This window comes from Poecilia reticulata, linkage group LG22 (assembly GCF_000633615.1).
Source record: "Poecilia reticulata strain Guanapo linkage group LG22, Guppy_female_1.0+MT, whole genome shotgun sequence".
NCBI lineage: Eukaryota > Metazoa > Chordata > Actinopteri > Cyprinodontiformes > Poeciliidae > Poecilia > Poecilia reticulata.
In genome coordinates this window covers 18,054,667-18,076,736 of record NC_024352.1, presented here as the reverse complement: position 1 = coordinate 18,076,736, position 22,070 = coordinate 18,054,667, and the positions used below count along the sequence as shown (strand labels likewise).

The window sequence follows — 22,070 nt, the reverse complement described above, 5'->3', positions numbered from 1 at the left end:
ATGGGGAGTATGACTAAAGACCTGTTTATATTCCACAAAAACAGAGAAATTGTTTCACAGATCTGTAAGAACAAAACGTTGTCCTTCTGTTCTTGCAGTAGGTGGGACCTTTGAAGACTTCACAGGAGTTGTGTATTCAGATCTTACAGAATTATTGAATTTTCTTTCGGTGTATTAGAATAAGAGCATATGCAAAAAAGAAAAGAAAAAAAAAGCACAAAAAGGTTAAAATTCACCATTTTATTATGATAATGTTATTTGATATGTCAAATTACAAGTGTATGATGTAACATAAAAACAGTTACAAACATATGTATGCATATTTACATTATATATTTATGAAAAGTAACAAGCTACATCTGTATAAAGAAAATACAACTATGACATGAGTTATTGGTTCTCTAAATTTTACATCAGATACTTGGTATTCTCAAACCTGATAATACCTAAATATGTAGAAACCAATTAAACCAGGATGAGTGACGTTAAACTGTAAGATAGAAACTAGGATGGACGTGAGGCACTTTTTTTTTCTTTTGAGGTTGTCAGGATGAGAAAGCCAATGGCACTAGGAAAACTCAAAAGGAAACACAAATGCTCGGAAAATATGCACTGAGAAAGAACCAAAGGAAAAAAAACAAAACAGGCAGTGTTTACAGAATAGTTAAGAGTAGTACCACTTATACTGCAAGTTCTTAAAAAACACAAATGTCTTCCACTATTTAGAACTAATCACAAATGTTACATCAAGCGCTGTAAGATGAAAAGGGTGGATGGGGGTGGGGGGAGGAAATAAAAAGCTTACACATCATCAGTGCACCAAAGCATCGGAGAATTGAAACAGAACCACTCCACTGCTGTGTAAAGTAATCTTTTCTTTAAACAATACACTGAAGAGAAAACAGGTTTATATAGCTTCTTTGTTTTTTTGTTTTGTTTTGTTGTTTTTTTTAATCTACACAATGTCAAGAATGTACACTTGTATGCATTCCCCAAGATATGCACAATTTCCAAGATCGAAAGAGGATAAAAGACTAGCAGCAAAGTGGTTAAAACTGAAGTCTTAGATAATGCAGGTCAAAAAGAAATTAAAAAAATTAATATATATATAAATATATATTAAAGCGGACAGACACATGTTGCATATATATTACAGTACAAGACAGGAAGTTGCACTGCGCTGGTTAATGCAGAATGAGAAGAGTTATTTCAGCATTCTCTACACTTTTTTTTTTTTTTTTCTGTATAAATGCACGTCCGTTTTGTTTTGCTTCTCAGCCAGCAAGTTTTAATCAGGTGCATCAAACCTCGGTCAACTCGATTACGATGGGAGAATAATGACAAGCAACCAAACGTTTGGTTAACACACCAACTCCCTCTGCACGCAAACACACGCGCACACACGCACGCACAAGAACGCACATATACAGGCAACACTCACACGCACACAGAGCAATCAAACGCTTCAAAATGACGGCTGTTATATGCTGTTGGAGACTTAGGCTTAACAGTCGTTCATAGCTGATTTCTCTGTCAACACAATAAAATTAGTGATTGTATCTAGCAGCTTTATATGTGTATTTATATATGTATATATATATATACATATATATATATATGTATATATATATATATATATTTATATAGCAAACTTTAGAAACAAGTGGACACCCGCTACTGTACTAGCCTTCCTTCTACCGTACAAAACTAGAGAGAGACTCTATTAGAAGCTCAATAGTCGTATCCATCACAAAGCCCTCTACTTTTCAATGTGAAATAATACTAAAAGGTGATCTATGTACAAACTGCTGTCATTAGAAGCTACGGTATAGGCTGACAGCGACGATAAATACAGCTCTATCTTTATAGACTCCAAAGAAAAGAAGCTGGGATTATTGTCAGTACTTAAATATAGTGTTAGGTATTTACAGGCGCTTAGTTTGGTACCAGGGGTCGGGGCCGCTTACCTATCGCCAGCCCGTTACTGACTCAAGTCTGCAGAGACGACAGTGTTTTTTTTTTTTGAGCTTGTTAGAGTTTGCATAGAAAGTAAAGGGAGCATCGGTCGGCGTGGAAGCGGGTGGGGAGAGCGGACTGAACTCGAGTCCAGACCGTTGGGGCCGTCAGGGTCAGGAGGTGAAAAGATGTCTGCCTCCTTCGCTGGGTGGGGATGGATTAAACCTGAATTCTGAAAAACTGAAGATTAAGAAAGTTGGTGTTGATGGGGTGTGGGGGAAAACAAATCAGAAATATGCATCGAAACTGAGCTGGTACTCCTTTAATAGCTAAAATAGGTAAAGAAGGTAAAAGCTCAGCTTGTTAAGAGAACCTAAAACGAGTAGTTTAATATTTATTTACTTCCTGGATTGACTGAAGTCCTTCAATGTAGATGAAATAATCAAGATAGTGCAACCGGCGACTCTGGTTCTGTCCAGCTACGTCCAGATTCACCTAACACAACATCCTGAACGTGCTCAGAGGCAGCTTTTAATATTATCATTATCGTGTTCATCTGTGTGTAGAAATCAGAAAATACAATCTGGCAAGGCGTGACATGGGGAAAGAATTTAAATAAAGCAGAAACACCTCATTGAGTCTTTTCCTGGCAACTTAACGTAAATAAAAAGAAAACACACAATTGCTGCAAATATTTTTTTTTTTTAGATGCCAGGGAGAACCAGGCATAGAACCAGGGAGCCTCCGTCCATCCAGCTTCCCTTCCTTCATCCGCCTTTTAATCCAGCAGACAAAACCTGCCTTAAACTCTGAATCGAACCCTAACCCAGCAGTCAGTGGGGGCAATTATGACCCAACTGTACATATGAAGACATATGCATGTGCACTTGCAAAAAATACCTCTGCGTTCCCAAAAGTAATGCATTCATTCAGGGCCTGTTCAGAGATGATACATGACTGGAGAACGTCTGACACGCTACGGGAAAGGACAGAACACAAAAAACAGATTCAAAGGACAAACAGAAATTTGGAGCCGGTGCTGCAACCAAAGCTTGGAGAGCAGTGCTTTAACGAGGGGTTTCCCCCCCTTCCCTCCCTCCACAGTCCAATCTGAGTGTTAAATTAACCTGTAAACCTGATCCAATATCTAACAGTTTCTCAATCGGAGAATATCCTAAATTTAAGTGCCTCGTAATTTAAACCAAGGAGCTCCTGCTCCTTTGTTCACCAACGTAAAAACTTGCTGGTTGAGCAACATTTCAACCTTTTAATTTAAAACTAATTACAAACGTGAGCAAGAAGAAAATGAAGTGAAACGATAAAAATCATAAATTCTCTACAGTTGTACATACGAGGGCTCCGAAGTGTCCGTGGAGTAAATTCTAATGGGATGAGACGGGTCAGGAGGGTTCTGTGTGCCTCGTCTGAGGTGGAGACCGGAAAAGCTGTTTCAGGGACCATTTTACCGCTTCTCATTGTGGGAAAAAAAAAAGCAACAAAAAAAATAGCTTAAATCTGGAATGCAATCAAATTCAATAAATAACCTTGGGTCAGGAAATCCGTACTGACAGAATGAAGCTCTGACTGTTTGATTTGTGGCTGCAAAACTTTAAAGTGTTACGCTAAAAGATGGGAGAATGACACGCCACGAGAACCTCTGAAGGTTACCTTTACTTTGAGGGGATAAATACCATTTAGTGCACTTTTTTTTGCTGGCTAGTAATTACATCGTCTGCAAATCCTTGAACCATGAAGGAAAGGCCACTGTTTCCCAAACTGCAAATCCACAAAAAAGCAAGAACAAATCCCTTTTAGCACACTCAAACAGCAAGTACTTAGTTTTTTTTTTTTGTCCTCGACATGAAACGGTTGAAGTTGTTGCTGTCTGTACAAAATTCGTTTTTCCTTCATAGAGTTGCATGTTGTGGCCCGCCCGATTTATGAGGGTGAATGTCAAAGAGCTGTGTGTGTGTGTGTGTGTGTGTGTGTGTGTGTGTGTGCGTGTGTGCGCGTATTAAGATCTGGTAGTCTTGTTGATCGTGACGTCTCCTCCGTCTCAGGCTGAGGCTCCTGTACCTAACGTGTTGCTCAGAGCTCCCACAAAGCATCGTGGTTTGTCCTCCGCCGCTGCTTGTCGGCGACAAACGCAAACTGAAATCTCCGAAAGCCCTCAGAGCTGGGGATCAACGACGCATCACCCCTTCTGAGAGAGGAATGAAAAAAGGATGCCGGCTAGTAAATTTCCGCTTGTATCCACTGCCTTTTTTAAGCTAGCTTTGAGGGTGTCCCAGAGTCCGCTGTGTGTGGAGGTTGGGTGGGGGCGTGAGGGTCCGGCTCAACCCGCGGCCTTGTGCTTGCCCCCGCAGCAGTGGCAGGCCTCGCCGCAGTGGTGGCAGGCGCGCAGAGGCAGGTAGCAGCACATGCAGGGCGCGATGAAGGACAGCGCCAGCAGAGCCAGCCAGCGCAGGCAGAACTGCTCGTCGGACGTGTCGCACGAGCACGGGTCCGAGAAGTCCCCCTCCGAGTCGGACATGCAGTGGTACAGCATGCTCTCGGCGCACAGCATGCAGCTGACTTTGTAGATGCACTGCTTGATGGGGTCGGGCGCGTCCTGGCACTGCCCCCGCCAGTTATCCTCGTGGTTGAACATCTCTCGACAGTAAATGCAGCGCGAGCGCTCGCCGTCCTCCCGCCGCCGACGGCCCTTCGGCTTGGCGAGGGGCGAGGGCTGAGTCTTGATGGCGGGGTCCTTGCCCAGGCCCAGTCCGAGGCCCGACCCGATGCCCATGCCGGGTCCGGAGAGGCAGTCGCTGCCGGGGCCGTCGAAGAAATACTCGCACTTCTTACTGTCCAGTTTGTGAAACGAGGCGGGGAAGTCCATGTCCTCTCGGTCGGCCTCATGCCTGCTCATGACCGGGTGGCGGTAGTCCTCGTAGCCTCGGATGAGGACATCCTTCCGCGGGTTGATGCGGACAATCTCCTCCTCGTCCACGCGGAAGCTGACTCGGCGAGTCGACTTGAAGGGAAACGTCAGAAAAGAGAAAAGTTCAGTTAGTGTGATTACTGAAGTCAAAAATAAAACTCAGTTATGTACAGTGACACTTAGGGGTTTTATTGTCATTTATTGAGATAGATTTCTAATTATAAAACTTTGATTTATTGTTGTCATAATAAACTCCAATTAATGATGTTTAAAAACTTCTAAAATTGTCCATATTGTCGGGATTGTGTGTCATCACAATAGTACCACATAACATTGCCGTACAATTTTAAGTCCATATCGCTGTCACCCACTCTCACTTAAAGACAAGAGCTTAATATTTCAGATTAAGCTCTTTTCGCACTGAATTTACAAGAAAAACCCTTTCCGACCCAACCTAGCCCTACGTGAAAGCGTGTTATCCCTCCTTGTCAAATAAAGAACCATCTGTACTTTCACTTGCCACACTTAATCCAGATTACTATCCAACCTGTAGGATCAAGAAATCAATTAAATAAAACCAGTTTGTCATGAAGCAGAATAAAAGACTCATTAAGTCCAGATCCGAGCAGATTCAAGAGAAACAAAGTCACTTGCATTCGTTTGTCTTGACAGGACTCCAAAGACTTTTTTTTTTTCAGGCTTTGGGATTTCAGATATCCACAAACAAAATAGCTCTGCGGGTCCTACCTGCCTCAGGGTCATGATTCAACAATATGAAAATAATCATGACCCCAAAGACTTGGGGAAATATTCAGTGAACCTTTTGGAAGAACATCATCATACCAACAATCAAACACAGTGGTGGTAGTGTGACGCTCTGGGGCTGTTTGGGTTAGCCTTAATCTCACAACAATCCAAAATTTACCAGCAAGTCCAAAACTGAGTGGGTAAAAATAAATTGGAGCGGCGTAGTTAAAGCCTTATCTAAATATAACTGAGATGGCTTGATGTGACCCTTAAACAGGCCTTACAAGCTGGAAACCCCTCCAACGCGGCGTAAATAGTTCCTCTGTAGCATTGTGACGGACTGATTACCAGCTATTGGTAATGCTAAATGACATTCTATGTGTCTGATATCGAAGCTATAGTTGTTACAAACGTGAATTTAATTCAACAGGCGGCTTTCAGCAGCTCCACCAGAGACCCACCTGGGGAGGCAGGTACCGGCGGTTGTCATCGAATGGCTGGGGGGGCACGTAGCAGCCCCTGAATGGCTCGGTGGACACAACGTTGCTGAGAGGAGAGAAGGGCTCTTTGATTGGCGAACAGATTGAGGGAGGATCATCGCACACCTGGAAACGGAAGAAATCAGGTAAAAATCCAACATGGAAACTACAAAACTAAACAGTGCAGTGTTGCCTCCAGTTACGGTACCACAGGATGTCAGCAGTACAATGAAGCATTTGAAAACCTGGTATGCCAGAAAAGGCTGCAGGACAAGAAGAGTTGATAACTTTGCTACAGCGCCCCCTGCTGTTATTCAGCCAGGGCACATGGGTGTAAAGACTCAATTAATCCAACCTTTTATTTAAATTACATGACAAAAATCAGCAGTACCACTATAGGTGGCACACTTTAGGTTTCCACAATATGAGTGGGACTCATGTATTTTTTTTTATATTTATGCTTCACTTTTTTATGTTGCTTTAATCAGTGATCCATAACTCTGTTTCCATGGGTTATAAAGGCGTTTCCTGGTCACTGGGAGGCACAAGGACCCATTTTCTTAGACTTTTTCCACAACTGCCTTGTTTAGTACGGTGGAGGATCTGTGAGGCTTTGGGCCTGATGTCATTGAAAAGGCGCTGAAAAACTTCTCACTCTTTGAGATGCAGTACTGGATTTTATATATATATATACGTATATATATAAACTGGTGGCTTCTTCCACCAGAACCAACTGCTCAGACACAAAATCAACCTTCTTTCATGATCGTCTCAAAAACTCAAAAATTAAAAGGCAGAATTTTTGCAAGACCGAGTGTGCGGTTAGGCTTTACTTTAAAAGTATCAACATCGGAAGGACGGCAGTAATTGTTAAAATTTATAATCACCTGAGATATAGTCAAAGACGTCAATCTGGACTCTGCTAATTTAAAATGAAAAATGGCTGCGTCCCAAACATTTGACATCCTCTAATTCCTACTTTATCATTTCGCAGTCAGAGGCACTAACGGTCACTTTTCATGACCAAAACAACTTTTGACTCAAGATGCGTAGGCTTGTTCATGTGTGCGCGCATAAAAGCGTTCCACTTTAACCACCAGGGGGCATCCTGCACCCACACTTCACCAAATGACTGTGCTGTGTGGTGATGACTCAAGGCCCTTCTGTTACAAGAACTCAAAGTTCCCATTAGGCTTGCATGTGTTCCCACAAACAATCACACGCACGCACACACACATATACATACACACACATACATACAAAAATGGCTCTTGAAAGAAGTGAAGCCAGCAATGAAAGTAAATCTTCCTTTTACCTTGTGCTGACTGATCTCATGAGGAAAATTTACTGTCAAAATCAGGCAGGATTAGAGGATCTATAAATAGCATTCCGGCGTGGATGCAGAAGCTAAATATTCTCACGCCGTAACTTAAGGGAGTATTTTTGAATAAAGCAGGCCCGTTTTGAGGGCAAACGAAAGAAAATCATCAGTAACTCCGTTATACGCTCTGATATTCTGTGCATCACCGGGGCAGAGATTTTCCAGCTTGTTGGAGCTCAGGTAAAACACACATCCTGACAACTTTGATCCAACCTTATCCGAGCATTACACACACCAGCTTGAAGTCCGTTTTCCCACACACATCCCGACCTCACAAGGCAAGGTTAGTCCTCCTCTCTCCTGCCTCCCTCCCTCTGCATGTGGAGGAGGCGGCTGGCTCCGGTTAGTCAGAGCTGTGTGTAAAGTAGCCCACGCCAGTGCTTTAACGCGCAGCGGAAATCTGGTTTGCTCCTAGCTGCTGCTACAGTAATTACTGTCCTGTGGTTGCTAAGAGATGCTTCCTTTAACTCCTTTCCCCCCTCTACCTCACTTCTACTCCCCACTTTTTCAGGCTGCAAGCACATGGTGGAGTTTATGCACTCCTTTTTTTCTTTTTTTTTTGCCAAACACAGAAGAGTGCGATAGCATCCACCGTGTCTGCATGGGAATGTGAGGAACAGGAGACAGAGGAAGACGGAGAGGAGAAAGAACAGAGCAGGAAAAAATGAGATTGCGCCGTGTGTGTTTCTGCGTGCGCGCGTGTGCGTGTTAGAGCCGGAGAAACAGAGAGAGCACGAGAGGCCAAGAGTCGGCAGAGGGAATGTCATAAACTAGCTCCAGCTGGGGAAATGCAGCACAGAGCCTGAAAAGCCAAATGACAGCTGTGCGTGTGTGTGTGAGAGAGAGAGAGAGAAAAAGAGAGAGAGAAAGAGAAAGGGGGAAAGGAACGAGAGCAACCAGTGGAGTGGTGGAGGTGGAGGGTGTTGGGGGGGGGGGGGGGGTGAAATGGGAAACAGACTTGGGCTTCCTTTTAAAGCGCTTGCCTAAGCCCCGCCATTCAAAGGCATGCGTGGGGGCCAACCTGAGGCTGATCTGACCCTGGAGATGTGGCGGGCTGCTGGGGGCCGGGGGAAAGGAGGGGAGTCGGGGGCAACAGGGCTGTGCACCAACATCAGGGACACTTCCGCCCTCACAGGACTGGGAGGCCCGTGGAAGAGCGTCAGCATACTGAAACGCTTACTAGCTCTCTGCAGCGCAGCCTTCACTTTACAATTAAAGAAACTCCAGAGGCGGGTTGAGTCTGTGCTTCTTCCCGGGGAGTTAGGGAACCAGTTACTACTCTCAAATATAGTAGAAAGCAGATTTTGTTGTTGTTGGTGAGAATTAAGAATCATCTGCTCTGCCTTAAAGGACTCTTCAATATTGAGGTGAAATTGAAGGACATTGCATCTCATGTAGCTATGTTGTTTGTGAAGTCCATACCTAAAATATGCCTAACTTCCTTTTCTGTTTTGTTGTTTCTGTCCCTCAAATTGTGTTGTCAGTCAGCTGAAGCTGTTAAACAGCTTCGGTGTAGAAATGGGCCTGATTTGATCCAGTGTTGGGATCAAACTGACACTCTTCAATCAGGGCAACAGATCCAGAAATGACGGTGCTGTGTTTTTGCAGCGCAGGAAGTTTAAGCAGCAATACCAACTGCACACTTAAATAACAAAATCTAAAAATGAAAATAGCATTTGTTACTCGTGTGTCAGTAATAATAACTGAGGAGCGACGAGGAGCTTCGGCAAACAGTGGGCGGTTAACAGGAAGTTTCTTCTATTTCAACTTTCACACATCAAACTCTTTTTTTAAACTATTTGACATGAAACATGTAGAACCTGCAAAACACTTTGAAACGAGGTAGGAATGTTTACAATCTAAATACTACCCAGTGAATGCTATTACAGTTGGCTAAGCTAACTATGCTAACAGAAAATGTAAAAAATAAAAAAAAACACCTTCAAAAGCGGCTTCAAAAGTGTCGCCATCATATATTTTTGCAGCTGCTGTTGAATATTTACACGTTTTAACGTAGCGCTCGTGAATAGTGTTCACCGTAGGTCAACCCCACATTTACAACTACTGTGCAGCACTGCGGACCGAGGCAAAGATACCAACATTAACCGAAGAAAAGGGCAGTCAGAAGCAGGAGACATGAACAAACACAAGATTGCTCATTTTACGACTTTATGTGGGGAGTTTATCACCTGGGTTCACCATCACTACGATGCTTCAACATCATGATGAGGGAATCCTACCGACGTCTGAGCTTTGCCCACTTCATGTCCAGGAGATGAACTGAAGTTGATTTTTATCACTGCACGTCTTGTTTTTTTTTAGGACAATTTTGGACAACATATTGTAAACGTTATATGAAACCATAAGATAAACAAAGCTTTATATTTGGAAAGCACCGTTGCAGCAGAGAAACTCCTTCCATGTAAAGATTAGAATTTGAGAATTACAGTCAAATTTATCTATTCCAAAAAAAGGTTTTTTTTAGGCTATTAGAAAATTTTACTAAGATGTTCTGTCACAGCTCCCAGAAAACAGGGGGAAAAAAAAAGAAATTCAATAAATTAATAAATAATTATTGAAAATGTCCCTTCATCTTTTATCCGCTCAGGTTTTCTACAGCGATTCTCTACTATATATATATATATATATATATATATATATATATATATATAAAGAAAGCTCACTCAAACAGAGGGTCTGCTCTGTAACGGAGGCTGCAAACGACAAGTGACCAACAAACTGTCTGCGTACCAAAGCGATAAGAGAAAACTTCCTGCCAGAGCCAAATTAGATGGGAGTTTTCCAGTGCTGTTAGATGAGAAGGGGGGAAAGAGAGACACTTTACTCCAAGCTGACGGAAGGACTAGGACTGTTGTGATAATGCATGATTCCTTGCAGTGGGCTGTCACAGCTGAGCAGGCTTATTGTGCAACCACTTTATGGGTAAGATATGTAACATGTGCATACTGTCTGTCTGTCTGTCTGCGTGTGTGTGCGTGTGTGTGTGTGTGTGTGTGTGTGTGTGTGTGTTTTGAGAGAGGAAGAATGTGGTAAGCTTGTGAAGGGCATGCATGTGGGAGCTTGGCCTCAGTGGGCAGGATGTGGGTGGAAGGGACCATCTTCGATACATTTCCAAGCACACATGTGGAACAATGCAGGGCTACGAGGAAAACCTATTCACTTCATCAGAGATAATGTGAAGCTAATCAATCAATAAATAAGACTGATGGTTACGTCGTCTGATGAACCACTGCTACCTGCTTAATGACAGCAAGGCTGAAGTTCTGGACTCCAGAGCAGCCAATTTTGAAGTGTTCTGCTGAACGTGAAGTGACGGCGAGGAAGTGATCGCAGCAGCGGCATCACTTGAAACTGCTAATGTCACACCTTATTGGACGGTGGCATTCGCTGGTTCTCTGACTGCAGAGCTCGCCTCGGGTTCACTTCTCTTTCTCTGTAGCCTGGGCCTCCGACCGCAACATTCAGATGCCAAATCACCATGGTGATACCCTCAGTGGCTCACTGAACCCCATGAACACAACCCGCCCCACCACCACCACCACCCTCCAATTCTACCAGTTTCTAAGTGCACCCCCCTGCTGCCTGGCAACAGTGGTGCCATTGGATTTCCTGTATGTTTGGGCTGATTCCTTAAAGAGGAACTTTACCGCAAGAGCAGAAACAGAGCGTCGCCTCTTCTCTATACTCTCCCGCTCCATTTTATCAAAACTTTGATGCATCTGGGCAGATTCAGAGGAAATGACAATCTTCCTGCGAATAAACAACATGCCAACAGAGGGGTGGACTGGCACCAGAATTTGTGTTAGAGGATAACAAAACATGACCATAACAAATGCTTGTTTCAAAAGCATAATCAGAAATATCTGATTCCATACAGTATAGGGATGAAACATTCGGATTAATTGCAATTTAGTAATCGATTAATCGCTAACTGGAGTACACAGGCTTCTGGTAGAACACCTCAAATTGCATAGTTCAAAATCTATAATTAAAAAAAACACCCATCATCTCCTGTTAAACACCTTTTGCTATCCAATTATTAATTGGCTAAATGTGTCCCTGTGACACTGTGTGTCATGTGACACTGTGTGTCCCACCTCATACGAACAGGTCACAGATATTCTAAAAAAAAGTGTGCGTTTGCTTGAACAGTATGCTTGCTGCTTCTTTATGCTAGAACTACTCATATTGACAGTCAGTCGCCACATTACAGAGGCTGACCTGGTTTTTGATTTGTATCAAGAGTCGAAATACTTTACATTAAAAGGTTGGTCACAAGGCACCACTCATGATGTCTGTTTGGGGTTTAAAGATCAGAATCTTAAAGTTTTGGGTTTGTTTTGCACTGCGTATCAGTTTCTAGCCACGATCAGTCAACTTTTAATAAAGTAAAAAAACAATGTGAGAGTCTTAATTATATTGAAGGGTCTGTAACTCACCGGTAGTCCATCCTCGGGAGTGTCCCCTTCCCCAAACGGACTAGACACTGGAAAAGAAGAAGGGCACATGAGAAAAGTTTGACCTGAGCATTTCACGTAATCCAAAAAAGTACTTGTGTATAAAGAAATATATCCGAGTACTAGTGTAGGCAAACTTGTAGTTTTAAAACTTCGCCTCTAGAGGGCAAAAGCTCAAAATAATCAAGAGCCCTTCCCCTTGTCTTCTTCCAACCAAAACACAACATTTCAAGCAAACACTGTTAAACATTCGACTGAGTTCTCAGCAAACCGATCTTTCGTTTTTCTGCTTCACCATTAATGTTTAAAGTCTACTCTGCTGAGCACGCCAGAAGTTTTATAACAACGGATCCTTGTCAAGCCAGAAAAGGTCAAGGCTTCTGGTTTCCTTTGCCTGTCGCCTAATGGGGAAATGAAAGCTGCTTTGTGTTAGTGGGGGGGGACGGACACAGAAGTTAATGAAATATGCAGGAGCCAGAATAATGTGACCCCAAAATGCTGTGAACCATTTTTATATCCAAATTAGTTGATAATAGGAGTCAGAAAGCCAATCTTTTAAATGAACTTATGAGAAGTTAGGAAAACAATGTGATCTGCGTTTTGTGTAGTAAATAATTTTAAGAAAGTAAACATATGTTTAAGTGTTAGTACTTTTCTAAGGAAGGAGTTGCTGTAACATATTTCTATGTTACATAATATGTAATACTTTGAAATGACAATCGTCATTTCCTGAGTGAAACCGAAAAACATAATAGTGTGAAATTACAAATAATGATAAAAATAAGCTTTTTTTTTTTACAACATAAAAGATTCAAAAAAATTAATTTAAAGAAGGAAATATTGATTAGTGGACATATTTTATAAAGTCTAAAAACCACTGGCCCTTTTTTTAAACAATGACTTGTTTTAATTTAGCAGCTGAAACCCAATATTTAAATAATTTTTTTTACCGTCTCAACTTTTTTTTTGAAGCAAACAATTCCTCATTATTTAGTAGAATTAGCTCTTTTTCCTATAAATGTAATGATGGCCAAACACGGAACCCCTGACCTTCCCGAACAGCATGAAGTCAGTAGTGCATGCGTGTTTGAACAGATCGCCATTGCATCTTCAGGCATTTGGAAATTGTACCCAGCCAGATTTGTGGCAGTCAGTAGTCCTTTTCCTGGTGTCTTATGTTCTCTCTCATTATTCTGATATTTAGCAAATCTAAATCATTCTGGTCATCCCTGCTGACCTAAAACAGGAAAAGTTCATTCATACTGAACGTCAGAAAAGATAGAAAAAAAAAAAAAAAAAAAGCTGTTACGGTGTGTGTAGATGTCTGATTTAAACATGACGTTAATTGGCCTTTGCTTCAATATACATAAGCTTCCTAGAAGACCTAAACATACAACCAAGTTTAAAGTAATATATTCATAAGCTTCAATAGCATAAGACGGAAACATTTCACAGGGTAGAATATTTCTATGTAAATACATTTGTTTAAACTGGGCCTTTCCCCGCTGTACTGTCCAGTAAACGTTGCATTCAACTGTACCTTGGAAGTGGGAAGCTGTAACTCCAAATCAAGCCAGTTTCAACCACAAGATAAACAAACACGCTTCTGTTTGCTCTGTAAATTGCTCTTTGGGAAAAAAAAATCATCTGAGTTACTGATCAGGAAATCAAACTTCCTGTGATGTGGATATTTTGTCACTAAGCTCTCCCAGCTGGCAGTGAAGGCCGCACAATGTCAGCAAAGTCTTAAGAAAAAATCAGTGACATTTGCCATCACACTATAAATCTTTGTTTATTACATCTTTAAAAAAAATAAATAAATAAACAAGAAAACCTGATTGGAAAAATCAGAGAAAACTTGGACCGTTCCCACTGGAACATTGTGCCTTTCCCCCACAATATTCCAGAGAAAGTCGTTTTACTGTACCACTGGCACCAAGTGAATCTTATAAAACATTGTCTCATTTAATTAAAATCAATTAATTACATGCCTAATTTAAAGCAGCGTCAGTCAGTTGGCTGTGCTTGGGATGAGAACAGGGAAACATGATAATATCGTCTCTGTCAGGAGAGAACATTTTACTGGGCCTGTGTGAGACGCCGTCTGTCTGTCAGTCGCTCTGTCCGTCCATCTCTGAGTCACATGGAGGAAGGCTTTGTGTGTGTGTGTGTGTGTGTGTGTGTGTGTGTGTGTGTGCGTGTGTGCGTGCATTGCTCTGCTTCCAAGAGAAAGAGGCCTCTTGCAGCACGACTCTGGCAGTGCTGGGCCGCGAAGCTGCCTGAGCCATGTGCCCGCCGTTGCCTTGGCAACAGCAGACTGCAAGACTGATATGCACACGTGCGCACACACGCGCAGGCAAAAACATATTCGCTCCTCCTGCACACACACACACACGCAGCAGTCCAGCAGTACAGCAATGCAACAGGAATACAGACGAACTCGTCTGCCTGCGCAGAGCCGAGGCATTACACAACACCGCCAGAATACAGAGAATGCCAAGCGAGAGACGAAAACAGACAAAAGGCAAAGGGGTGGCAGGGTAAACACAGGGAGAGACAAGTGCTGGAGCTAAGGCCAAACCTCTCTTACTGATGTTCACACATGAAACTCTTCGCATTTGGAGCAGCTATGAGCTGACCCCTTCATTCTTTCTTTCTTTTTTTTTTTCCCACGTTGTGCGCATGTTGAACAACGAACTTCAACGTATGTTGGGTGGGGGCTGTTATGTAATGCAACAAGACGAATCGGAACCTGACTGTGAAGCTTTTACAAGAATCTGAGAAGATCATTCGGTGGTGTGCATTTGTATTGAGCCTTTTTCCTCATAACACCCCTAAATAAAATCTAGTTTGCCAAACTGCCCTTATGAGTCATCAGAGTCGACCTGTGAGCAATTTAGTCTCAGTGTAAATCCGGTTGTTCTGTTAAGACCAGAGAGGTTTTTAACTGAGGACTAAGCAAGACACCAGGCAGGTCAGGGATAATATTGGAAAGAGTACAACACTGCAGAAAACCTAGTAAAACTTGGCTTTCTACCTTAATTTGACAAGAACAGAATAAACTGGAGAAGCAGCCAAGAAGCCTACATAGTAAACTATGTAGGCTTAGTAAACATAGTAAACTATGTAGGCAGAGTCCAGAGCTTCCTCTGGACTCTGAAACGATTAATCTGATTAATTGTGAATAACTGATTATTGAAAAAGTCATCGACTAATTTAAAAATCAACAATTGTTAACTGGAGGACAACAAACACACACAAAAAAAGGTAATTTACTGAAACATATTCAGAGTAGCAATTAAGTCAAAACTGTATGGAAAATATATTCATTTTTTTATTTAAGATAAAAGAAAAAAAAAAACATGTTTTAGCCAAAACTTCTTAAGAGGCATAGTTTTAGTTTTTTAATAAAGGAACGTTATGATATTGCATTTTAGACAATAAAATATCTACTTTCTTAATCAAGAAACAAAGGAATTTAATTATTTGAAAAATCTGTAGAATGTGCCATCCATTTTGTTATATCAAACTAATTGATTAATTGTCAGAATAAGCGATAGATTACTCAATTACCAAAATAATCTTTAGTTGCGACTCTCATGCACTCTACAAGTCTGACCTTTCTGGACCAACAAGGTGAAAACTATTGTTGAAAGGAAACTTTAAGAAGTCCCCGGTTCTGTTTGCGCCAAACCGTTTAGATGCAAACATGAGGAAGAAGGGGCTCTGATCAGATGGAAAACTAACACAGCACACACTAGTGCCTAAGTGAAACACGATGTTGGCAGCATCATGCTGTGGGGAGGCTTTTCCTCAACAGGATCAGGGGAGCTGGTCAGAGTCGAAGAAAAACAATTTGAGACCGGGACAGAGGTTCATCTGCTTGACAACAACCATAAACATACAGCCAATAGAATAATTTACACCAAACCATATTTATGTCTTCAAATAGCTCAGTCAAAGTCCAGTCATAAAACAAATAGATAATATGTGTGGAAAAAAGTATTTAATCTGGCTGCACTCGAGCCATTATGTATAGAACGGGAAAAATTAACTTTGCATATCCAAAAAGATTGCTGCAGGTTAAGGTGATTTGAAAACATATTGACTCACCACACTTTACAGATTTTAGTTTGTAAAAAAAACAATTCCTTCAACATCACAATTATTTACTACTTTGTGCTTGTCATAAAATCTCAATAAACAAGTTGGAGGTTAAGGGGTAAAGATGAACAAGTTGTTCTCCGACATGACAATTTACAGATTAAGTTTTATAAAAACATTCTCCAATCTGAATAGTGTGTGGTTGTTAGAAGTGTTATCTTTATGATAACACTGCATTATGTCTTCTCTAACAGGAAATGCAGTTTGCAAACCCAAGCATCAGCATTAAATCAATCAATCGAATCAATCAAGTTAATTTGTACAGCACGTTTCTGCAACAAGGCAGTTCAAAGTGCTTCACGTCATAAAAACACAAAAATACAAAGTCATAGAACACACAGTCAACAATTGAAGCATTGCGGGTACCTTCAACCTAGAAACTGCCTGGACTTGTGCCCATAAGTTCAAATCTCAGATAAGCAATTGTGGGCAAGAAGAGACTGATGCAAAGCAGTGATAAGCCTTTATTATACAATGTACTGTTTCTCCTCTATACTCCCCTAGGGTTCCAGAGTCTAGAGAGTAAAAAAAAAAAAAAAAAAAAAAGATTATATCTTCCCAGCTAGCCAGCTCACCTCCTGTGTAAGAATACTGGGTGGCAGATTGCTGAGTTTGCGAGTCTCCTACTAATTGGATGACTTTGAAACCTTTGGCTCTGTACAGAAAAATATTGCTTATCAGGACCCAAAGCTGCCAACTCAAGTCCATCACAACTTAAATAGCACTCACTACACCGCAAGCCAAAGACTACTCCAGCCATTCCTCAATTTTAGCAAACAGAAACTCAACCTGACTGATTTCTCCTGACTGAAGTTCAAGCCATGTCTCAGGGTGCCGTCCGTTCTAAAAGTTTCTCATCTTGCTTCAGCTTCTCTCTCTCTCTCCCTATGGGACACTGAGTGAAGAACTGTCAGTCTCTACAGGAAGAGCCGAGATTATCTAAGCAACTGGAAGCGACAGGATATCACAAGAAGGGTCTTGCTTTTGTTCAGTGAACAAGTGGCAGCAACAGTGCAGTCATCAACACCAATCGACACTACACGTCTCTCATCTCTCCCAGAACAGAAGCTAGGTCGGACGTTACACGGCAAAGGTAAACACGCTGCTTCATCGTAATTTTTTTTTTTTTTGTGCAAGCGTAGCAAGATTAAGAAATATGGTGGAAACTTGGAACAAGTATTTCTTGTTGGCGTGACAAAGGAGAATTCTACAAGTAACTCGGATGTTTTTGACAAATGGGAATTAAAAAGAAACAATAGCCAGCACTCGACGGATGTATTTTTAAGGTAAAGTATGTTAGCTGAGGTAATGCTGACTTATCTGGTTTGACTTGCTCTGAAACACAGATAAAAGCCACACAGACAGCAGAGTAGCACGCCCACACCTTTGTTAATGTCCTCAATGGCCCGGCGTACTCCCCTGTCAAAGGCACGAGCATCAGCCGGGCTCTGGAACGTCAGTCCAAACTTCTTGTCATTGATTCTCCAGTGGTGGAAGATGGGGTTGACCTTATTGTATACCAGGTCTCTCTGCAGAACACATTCCAGCACCACCTGGAGACACACATACACAGTTTTCCAGTCAACAAGGGTTACATGGCAATAGATCCAACTGTGCAACAGTCCTGATTACAACATTCAGGGTACATTTAGACCTCATCTAGAAACAAATCAATGGTAGGTCTATACCTAACTCAGATTAGGTGTAAATGTTTGATCTGCAAGTATCCCACGCAATCCTCATGTGGGGCACAAAAAGTCTATAAGTCAGAGAGAAATGGCACAAAAACAAGACCTAAACTCTTGTATTGTTCTTATTGTTGTACTGCGGTCTTGCCCCTTGCTTCCAAGACAAATTTCTCCTATTGGAGACTAATAAATGATCTTATCTTATCTTGATATATGATAATATCAAGATATTATCATATCAAGGTAACATCGATGAGTGTACAAAGTATAAGTATTTTGTTTATTTTAGGGGGCAAAACTGACTTAATGAAGGTAGAAATAAGAAAAGTATTCACATTTTTTTGTCGTTGCAGACGAATACAACATGCATTCTGTTGAACATCAAACTGAAAGAAGGTTACTGCACTTTCGACTCGCTTCCAAGAAAGGCAAATAGTTATCTGTAACATTTCCACTCACAAATAACACAGACAGTCATAACTAAAGGAGCAGCACTCATAAAAATTAAAGTATTGTTTAAAAACTTCAGTAGCTCTGGCTACCAGAGCAGATAGCCCAACTAATTTACCTTGTTACACTCCCAGTGTTACCCCACAAAGATGAGGGAAAAGAAGTATAATTTGTGAAATAAACACTACATTTCATGGGTGTTTCTGCTACAGTTTTGGTTAAATCTGAGTATTAAGGGAAGTATAATGCTGAAGATAACTCTTATGCATGTAATAATCAATAAATAACATTATTCTGGCAATCCAGCGATTGATAGCTGTTTTTGCCTGAAATAAAAATAAAAACTTTTCTTTTTTTAAAAATTAATAACATCAAACTACATTTCTTCAAGGTTACTACATCATAAGGATTTAATCTCATCTCATCCCTGTCATCCTAAAAGTTGAAGAGCAGTGGTTTCAGGAGACCAGGTGTGTGTGGGAATGTTTTAAAGCCAGGAAGCCCCGAGAGCAGGGCAGAAAAGAGGCTGTGCTTCCAAAGCCTATTATTAATCAGGGCTACTGGGCTGCCTGCTGGTCTTCCTCTGGGTAGATTAAATGAAATGAGAGACGGCCATTACCCTCGGTGAGGTTTCTCTGACATGCACGAGAGGTGACTTAACCGAGTGTGGATGTCAGAGCGCGCACACGGCGACACAAAGGACGAGAACGAGTAAATACTGTAGCCGGTGTAATTAAAATGAACACACTGTCTGTAATCTGGGGGGGGGTAACGGTTCCTAGCCAATACTCGATGAATGCGAGCCTGCTCAGGTCCGAGTATTGGAAAGGTTTGAAAATGTTGATGGTAAGTTTCACGAAAGAGTGGACATGTCATTCTATCTGGGCGAGCTGCTTTGTAACCTCTCAGCATGTCCCCGTACCTTTCTTAAAGAAGAAAAGACGGGCCAAGGGTTATGCTTGTGTGTTTTCCCAGAGCTGAAGGATAAAGGGAGGGAAGACGAGAGGGATGGGGATGTGGAGAGGATGGGGTGACGAGGCGGGATGAGGAGCGGGGTGAGGAGGGGTGCGCATAGTGCCTCTGGGGGTGACTGTGGAGGCGAGACTGAATGGAGCCAGAGCTAGTAAGGTGAGCGTCGCAGCAACGCCTGACAGAGGAAGAAGTATCACGGTTGCATGGCAGGATGACACTTAACACCACATTCCACAATGTGCTCAAAGAAAAGAGCAGAGGAGGAGGAGCCACCTTTCCAGAGAAGCAGACAGAAAGCGAACACAGACAGGATGTGTTAAATGAGGTGAGGGACAAAGACGGCTGGATGCGAGATCCGTGCAGAACGGTGATATTGTAAGACAAGACCGTTTGGGACCAAACACAATGAAACAAAGCAGGGGAGAAAGTAAACCAAAGAACGCACCGAACGCTTTGTGTCGAGAAACCTCATTTGATGGTCATTTAAAAAATAAAAAAAATCACCTTTTGAAGGCTAAATGTTCAAATTTGGCCTGCTAATATGAGTCAAAATGATTACATGAAACACTGAGATGCAGCTACTCGGAGTAATCCTAGACACCACCACATTTACAGCTCAAAGGCTACCTGTGGTGAAAAGATAAGGTGCTGAGGTCGAGAGCTTAGTCAGAGATTTATCATAATCCAAGAGCTGGTATGGTCAGTCAACGTCCACCAATTAGATCTGTAGTTTTAGGAGAAGCAAGAGTGAGAGAAAGAAAGGAGGGAGAGAAGCAGGGAGGAAGTCGGCGAGTGATTGGTGGCTATATGGAGAGCCAGCTGAGTCATCACCAGCACACTCTGTGCCGCATCACTGCGCTTATAGACAAAACCCCTCCACCTCTTTTCTTCCGTCTCCCATCTTTATGGCTCCACCTCCACTTCCTGCTCTTTGATTAGAAGCCATTCTTTTCTTTTTGAATTCCTCTCGCATCTTATGTGTCCTCAGTCACCTGATAACGGCTTGCAAAAAGACTCACATTTTGCTTTGAATTAAATGCAATACTGATCTGCTTTTTGTCTGTCTACGTGGAGCTGCTGCTGCTTAATTCAGGCTGAAAGGTGTACGTAAATCACACAGTGTGTTGGAAAAGTATTAAAACTCTAATGTGTCACAAACACAGGCTTCGGTGTATCTATTTTATTTGTTTGATAACGACCGGCACACACCAAGGCATAGCTGTAAATTAGAAAGAAAATGATAACACCTTTTCATAAGGAGGAGCAAAGAGACTCATGGGAACTCCAGAGATCCACAGGTCAGGATGAGGTCAATTTCAAGCTTTCTCCCAGATATTCAACACCCTTAACAGTAAAGGGCATGGTGGTGGCAGCATCATGCTGTAAGGGAAGCTGGTACGAGCTGATGGGAAGATGAGTGTACTGGGTGTTACTGGCAGAAAAAGCCTTTTCCACCAAACCAACAGCGCTTAATTGGTTATGGATGTTACAGCACCGAAAACAAGTGCTGCATCAGAACTGACATGCTGCTGGGGCAGACGAAAGAACCACTTTTGTCTCTTGGGGGGGGAACGGCAGCCATGTCTGTAGTCCGATTTCATTTTTGATCAGTCAAAATAAAAAAAATACTTCTTCAAATGACAGGTTTGCTTAACTCTCCAATAAAAACAAAAGCGTTTCTGTTGTAAAACGGTGGCAACAAGAAATTCTGTAGCGGCAGGCCCTGATATTGAGTGTTTCTTCCTCGCTGGCTAACATTAGTATGTGGTTTGCTGTTTTCTTGGAGTCATCCCTCTGATGCCCTCAGACAGTCGGTAGCACTGAGGTTGACGCCAACACCCTGGCACTGGGTGGCATCCCGACAGACCTACATATGGCCGTGTGTTTGTTGTGGCGACTAGGGACCCTGGCGGTGATCGGGGTGTTTCACCACATCCCAGAACAGTTGCCGGGGTCTCTGAACCACGTCTACGCCGCGTCTGAACAGCAGCATTCTCGTCACACCCTTTTCCTGTGCCACACGCGTGCTTGTGTAGCAACGCACAAAACACAAACCCGTCGCAGACATGAAACGCGCGTAAATAAGCTTCAGTCAATAAAGATGAAAGCGGTGATTCAGGCGCCCGTGTAACAAGGCTCTAAAAGTCAGATAGTCTGGGGTTGCCAGATTCTGTGCATCATGGTGGCCTCTCCTCTGTGATCTGGCATCCAACATTTCTCACACCAAGAGATTTACACTCACATTACCGCAGAACAAAGATATTTCAATTTTTATCTACTGGATCTGGCTTGCATCTAATGTGCACAGTAATGACAAGAAATTCAGCTACTCGAGAAGAAATAGACTGATAATACAGAATATAAATAACTTCAACTTCTTTGCTAATATCTTACGTATTACTGTTTAACACAGCGTAAAAAAAAAGCGGTTTAAATCATGCATTTCAATAACTGTCAAGATTTGACACTTTTTTCTTTTACAAACATTTTAAATAGATGCAAACTGATTATACTCTGAGCAACTTTTATTTTTGAAGAGCTCTAGTAAGAGACAACAATATTCACAGTGTATTTCATTCTCACACATCCACACTTCTATCAGCGGAGCTGTCATGCAAAATGTAGCTCCAGCCGTGTCCTGGAACTTGGCGCTCAGTGTGCCAGAGGGGCAAAACACAGAGAGGTCAGAGGTCAAACTGCTGACTGTTACTAAAGGACAACTCGGTCTAGGGCATAAAAGTAATTAGTAAGAAGCAAAAACAACAAACACTCAATCTGTGATAGTTATTACCCCAGCTAACTGCTCTTTTCTTTTCTGCATTCATTATATAT

At 42.0% G+C, this 22,070-nt stretch overlaps 1 protein-coding gene across 1 annotated transcript in view; it reads right to left on the bottom strand.

Annotated features, from left to right (window-relative positions):
* Positions 1–225: 225 nt before the first annotated feature.
* The window catches only part of spred1 (sprouty related EVH1 domain containing 1), a 40,227-nt gene continuing 18,382 nt past the window's right edge, over positions 226–22,070 (bottom strand). Inside the window, exons 3-6 of the mRNA XM_008399808.2 lie at positions 17,513–17,681; positions 11,947–11,993; positions 6,088–6,231; positions 226–4,972 (exon numbers count right to left, since the gene is read on the bottom strand). Of these exons, the coding sequence (XP_008398030.1) occupies positions 4,292–4,972; positions 6,088–6,231; positions 11,947–11,993; positions 17,513–17,681 (1,041 nt within the window). The 3' untranslated portion in view covers positions 226–4,291. The remainder of the gene's footprint in view (positions 4,973–6,087; positions 6,232–11,946; positions 11,994–17,512; positions 17,682–22,070) is intronic.